The following is a 6000-nucleotide window of genomic DNA, read 5'->3' as shown; positions in this document are numbered from 1 at the left end:
GGCAGAGAGTGGTGCAGAGGGAGCTGGACAATGTGGGCATCTGTTCCAGGCGCCAATGGCCTTCCAGCTTCATAGAGGTCAATGGGTTGTTCCAGTCAACTAGCACCACATCTCTCACTTTGCAACAGCCTCCACCAATCAGGACTGGGAACGACACACCTGGTATCAGCAGCACCAATCACCTCACTAATGGCTAACCCACTGACCGCTCCCTCTGCAAGGAGATGTCAAACCAGCGGAGGACACATAAATCTGAGAGGATTTACACCCCTTCCCTCCTCAACTTTCACACCCACACCATCAAGTGGGGTGGGAGTGGGTGGGGACTTACTGTTGGCTGGGGATAATAGATGGTGATGAGTCCTGACACTCAAAAATTGTGGAGTCACACCTAGTTACATGAGGCCTATGTTAATCATGACCTCTCCTACATTCCCATCCAACCCCACCCCCCCCCCCACCCCCCAGATTTTACTACTCCTTACATAGCATGGACAATCCAGTAACCAATTATCGGCAACTTGTGAGTTGCTGGGACATGGGAGGAAACTGGAGCACCCAGAAGAATCTCACATGGCCACAGGGAGAACATGCAAACTCCACCCAGATGGCACCAGAGATCAGGATTCAACCCAGCTCTCTGGTGCTGTGAGACAGTGGCTCTTTGAGCTGCAATTATTTTGTTTGCTCAAACCTTTTTGCATGTTCCTCCCTCCCTTCCCACATGTGCCTCTGACCCAGCTCATCGAAGGAGGAGTTAGCCAACCACCCCACATTTTCCCCACCTTCCTATGCAGCAACCTCACTGCATTTAAGAAATCGGGTTCCTGTGTGGGTCCCAAAGTATCTGGGATGCCTGGTATTGCCAAACACAGCAGGCAGGTGCCAGGAACCCAGTCCATGGGTTCTGACTTTACAGGGTATGGACTGAAACATGAGTCACCCTATCATGGGGAGTGGCATCCCTACGCCGCTGAGGAGAACATCTTGCAATGATTGACCACTGCCTGTGTAACAGTATCAAAGCAAATCTCACCGCAGACCCTCTTGAAAGGGGCTGCGTCAATCAATGGGATGTTAAATCAAAGGTCAGATCAGGAAGATGGTGCAGACAGGTGGGTTGCTGAAGAGATGGTGCAGGGGGCAGGGTTTCAAGTTCTTGGATCATTGGAACCTTTTCTGGGGAGAAGGCTGGGCAGTTGGGCTGAGTGGGAAAATGGATCAGCTCATGATTAAATGGTGAGCTGAATAGTCTATTTTTGCTCATGTGTCTTATGGTATTATGGTTCTTCACAACAATGGGACTATCACACTCGTGTATCAACGAAGGTCATAATCTTCTAACTATGTCCGTTCTCCTGCAGAGAACGCATTAACCAAATCAGACAACCAGGACAACCAATCATACGACTATGAGCCACCACCTGAGATGGAGCCAAATCTCAATCAGGACTATATTGAGGTTATAGAGGAGAGTGAAGAAAATTATGATGATATTCAAGTGTCAGATAATGGAAATGAAGATTACGATGATATTGACTTTAATCCAACTCCCTAAAATTAATATTAAACCATGGATGATTTCTCGGTGACAGAAATTGCTTTAATAATTATCAATGTCACTATGGCATCAGGCGTTCTGACAAATGATGCTTTGAAACATATGGAAAGACTGCGGCAGTGGAGCATTGTCTCTCATTGTTAAACAGTGGAATGTGCAGAGCTGGCTACTGTTAAATAAAGTTTGCTTTAGCTGCCAAAACCCCAGTACCTGTGAGGAGTCTGATGATCTTTTTCTGTGCGCCCGTTGGAGGGATGATCTGCTTTCTAATTTACAAATTAATCACAACATGCATTCTTTTAACTTGACCACATTTGTTCTGGAAATGTTTAGACTGAGCGAAGCAAACAAAACTGTCTTTTTATTGTTTTAACAATAGTGTTAATATTTGTAGAGGGACAGGGGTCTGCCTTCATCCACTTGACTCTTGAAGCAAGCTTGGCAAATGTTACTTGCCCACTGTCGAGAACTGTGGGTTTAATGCAGAAAAAGTAGAATGCAGGACAGGAGCAGCTACTTCCCCCACACAGGGTCAGCCAGGGAACTGAAGGAGATTGAGCTTCATTAGGCACTCTTCAAAACCAAAGGCAACATTGCTGGAACCACTCCGATCACACAGCATCTATGGAGAAAGAAACAGAGATGAAAGGTTCACTCTGCCGTCCTCTCATCAGGTTTGAACTGAAATGTTTGATTTATCGCTCCACAGATGAATCTCAATGGTCTGGTTTTGTCGAGTCATAGAATCTGAATCTAGCCCTCAGCATTTTAAACTTTAGACCCACCTTCAGTTCAGTCTTGTGTCTCCCGTTAAATCCACGATTACCTCAAACCCTTGAACTTGATTCTATAATGTGAACTGGATGGGTTGAATTTGCTGCAGACAGATGAGGGCTTTAACTGCCTTTGCTTTTGCTAACTGTAAAATAATGGTGGGGGGGGGGGTGCTGTATATGGTATGACAAAGTGCAAGTAGGCCAGGGTGCTTCAATCTAATGCTTCTTCCCACTGGTCTCACGTTGAGCCTGCCATAATACCACAGGGCATTGGCCAGATTTCACTGACTTCATAAAGACCTGTGTAGATGAGTACCCACGTGCCCATGTGCACATACCACGACTAACCCAACCAAAAGCTGTGGATGAATCAAAAGATTCACAATCTGCTGAGGGTGAGGTTGATGGCGTTTAAGGCCAGTGACCCAGATCTCTACTGGAAGTCCAGGTACAACTAGTGGAAGGCTATCCTATCAGCAAAGAGTCAATTCTGAGAGAAGCTAGAGACAGAGTCAGGTAATCACCATCTTTGACAGGAATTGCAGACCATTACATTGTATAAGGCAAAGCCAAACATCATAAATGGCTTTGATGCTTTTCTACCCTTTTTATGCTAACTTTGAAAAGGAGAATTCAACAGGTCCAATGAGAAACCCCGGAGAAGCTGATGACCTTGTGAGATGTGTCTCTGAGATCAATATCAGGACAATATCAGCTTTTAAGAGGTGACTCCTCAGAAGCTGTCAGGCTCTGATGGCGTACCTGGCAGGGTACTGAAAATCTGTGTCAACTCGCTAGCTGGAGTGTTCGCAGATATTTTCAGTCTCCCATTGCTGCAGTCGGAGGTTCCCACCTGCTTCAAAAAGGGGCATCAATCATGCCCAAGAAGAATAGTGAATGGCTCCAACGACTACCCCCAGTAACACTAACATCTCTTGCGATTAAATACTTTGAGAGGTTGGCCATGGCCAGAATTAACATAGGTCTGGACCCACTGCAAATCGCCTACCATCACAATCACTCTGCTACCATCAGAAAAAGGTACAGGAGCCAAAAAACAGTGGCACAAGTACAGTTTTTTTCCCCTCTGCCATCACATTTCTGAATGAAAAATGAATCACTGACACTACCGAACTTTGACGTTTTTAGCACTTTTTAAAAAAATTATTCCGTAAGGTGGTTTATCTAAATATTTACACTGTGGATGTTGCTGCCTAACAATGAATTTCATGACACGTTCGTGACAATAAATTCTGATTCTGGATCCCCATCAGCATCGCCCACGACCACAGCTGAAGGCACATCGACAAGACACTCGGTCACTTCTGTATCCTCATCAACACAGCCGTCACAGGTTTGCACCACAGATGGATCTCCATCAACACCAACCTTGATAAAAGATCAACACTAGTGGATCACCTGCAACATGAGCATCGACCACAGCTGTAGCCTATTTACATGTCCCTCAACCTCATGAAGATCCCAGTCAAAAAAGGTCTTCAAGCACGGCTGAAATTTCAGCACAGCAATCAATGCAGCTGGACCCCCTTTACATAGGGCAGAACTGAAATCCCAAGGCTATGACCCTTGACCACAGTTGGAACCGATTCAACATGGCCACCGAGCACATCAGAAACTCACATCCACACCGTCCTCGACCGTAGCAGAATCCCATCAACCATGACATTGTCCTCAACCACAGCTGGAGCCCTATCCATCACCTTGTCATAGCTTGAATACCACTGATACAGACCTCAACTATTCACGTCGCCCCATCAATACTGCAATCAGCCATAGCTGGAACCCCATATACACAGTCCCTGACCACAGCAGGAACCTATTAATAAGGCAATCTGATAGTCTCCAACCCCATAAACAGATTTTGATCCAAGATGGGTTCCCATCAACACAACCTTCTGTCATATCCATCATGACACTCAAGGACTCTGTACCCACACCTCCCCCCAACCCAGGCCATGCCCTCTTCACTCTACTACCATCAGGAAAAAGGTTCAGGAGCCTAAAGACGAGCACTCAGCAGCACAAGGACAGCTTCTTCCCCATTGCCATCTGATTCCTGAATAATCAGTGAACCAAAGACACTGCCTCACTTTGACCTTCCCCACACTATTTTTAATTATTTTTTGTAAGGTGGTTTATATGAATGTTTACACTATGATGTTGCCTCATGACAATAAATTCTGATTCTGACTTGGAACTCTATGAACATGACCATCAACCACACCTGGAACCCCATCAACCACACCTGGAACTCCATCAACCACACCTGGAACTCCATCAACATGCCCCTTGGTCACACCTGGAACCCCATCAAAACAACCATCAACCACACCTGGAACTCCATCAACAAGACCATTGTCCACACCTGGAACCCCATCAATACGGCCCTCTACTACACCTGGAACCCCATCAACATGATTATTGACCATACCTGGAACCCAATCAACATGACCATCAACTACACCTGGACCCCTGTCAACACGGCCATTGACCACACCTGGAATTCCATCAACATGATCATCAACCACACCTCTAACTTCACTATTGCCAACATCTGGAACTCCATCAACACGTCTATTGTCCAAACCTGAAACCCCATCAACACATCCATCAACCACACCTGGAACCCCATCAATACAGCCCTTGACCACACCTGGAACCGCAACAACACAACTATCGGCCACACCTATAACCCCATTTACACGGTCTTCAGTCATACCTGCATTGAGGATCTCTATCCTGGTGGCCCCTCACTGTATTTTACTCCTAGTTTCTTCAGTACAGTTAGCCAAGATCTCCATTAGTGTTGGACGCGGGGGTATTTCTGGAACCATCTTATTTCTTTTTTCCCTTTGGTTGATGCCACCTGAATAAAAAAAGATGGAACTGTTATTGCAGGGAGTTGGATAAATGTGGAGAGCACCATCCAACAGCTCACAGACATCTCTAACAGAGCAGATAAGTTGGGCTGGATCCAGGGGGGTCATACTCATACATGTAAACAGCGTCTTTCAGCTGGTCCTTCAGAGACTGTGGAGCAAGAGAGAAGGATGCTTCTTTAACCAGAGCACAGTAATCCAGTGAGTGGGGTTGCAGGTTCTCACCACAGAGATGGAGCAAAGGGTATGGGGATGGTGCTGAATGGGGATGGAGTGGACTTAAGGGGCCAGATCACCTCGTCATCTGTCCACATACATTCTGCAGGACTACACAAACACCTACTGCTAAGGTCACCTGAGTGTGTGTAAATACACACACATCCTGAGCATCCAAGTTGTCCCTAATGCATTAACTTGGCCTGCAGTGTATACACACACTCACACAAGCATACAGACACATGCACGCACACACATACATGCACATGATCAAGAAAAACAAGAAAACTGGAACAGGAGGAGGCCATTCTTCTGCTATACCATTCACTACGATCATTGCTGAATGATGTTGTATTTAAAATCCTTTCTTGTGCCTATTTTCCAGTTCTATAATTCCTTGATAGGACAAATATTAATATACTTAAACAGGAAAAAGTTTGCAGAGGCAGTGATTGTCATGCACTACCCAAAAGAGCTCGAAGGTACACGCAGCATCAATAGGTAAAAGGGAAAGCAACAATTCTCTCTCTCTAACTCCTTCTCCTCC

General features: G+C 45.8%; 1 protein-coding gene across 3 annotated transcripts in view; it reads right to left on the bottom strand.

Moving 5' to 3' along the window:
• Positions 1–1581: 1581 nt before the first annotated feature.
• Positions 1582–6000, bottom strand: part of ncf1 (neutrophil cytosolic factor 1) — a 72584-nt gene continuing 68165 nt past the window's right edge. For all 3 annotated transcript variants that reach the window (XM_069884942.1, XM_069884943.1, XM_069884944.1), the window contains 2 exons: positions 5078–5224; positions 1582–2183 (listed from right to left, as the gene is read on the bottom strand). In XM_069884942.1, coding sequence (XP_069741043.1) covers positions 5109–5224 — 116 coding nt within the window. In that variant the 3' untranslated portion in view covers positions 1582–2183; positions 5078–5108. The remainder of the gene's footprint in view (positions 2184–5077; positions 5225–6000) is intronic.

The sequence above is a fragment of the Narcine bancroftii genome, chromosome 6 (assembly GCF_036971445.1).
Source record: "Narcine bancroftii isolate sNarBan1 chromosome 6, sNarBan1.hap1, whole genome shotgun sequence".
Taxonomy (NCBI): domain Eukaryota; kingdom Metazoa; phylum Chordata; class Chondrichthyes; order Torpediniformes; family Narcinidae; genus Narcine; species Narcine bancroftii.
Note: the sequence above shows the minus strand (reverse complement) of the source record. Positions and strands in the feature narration are given on the sequence as shown.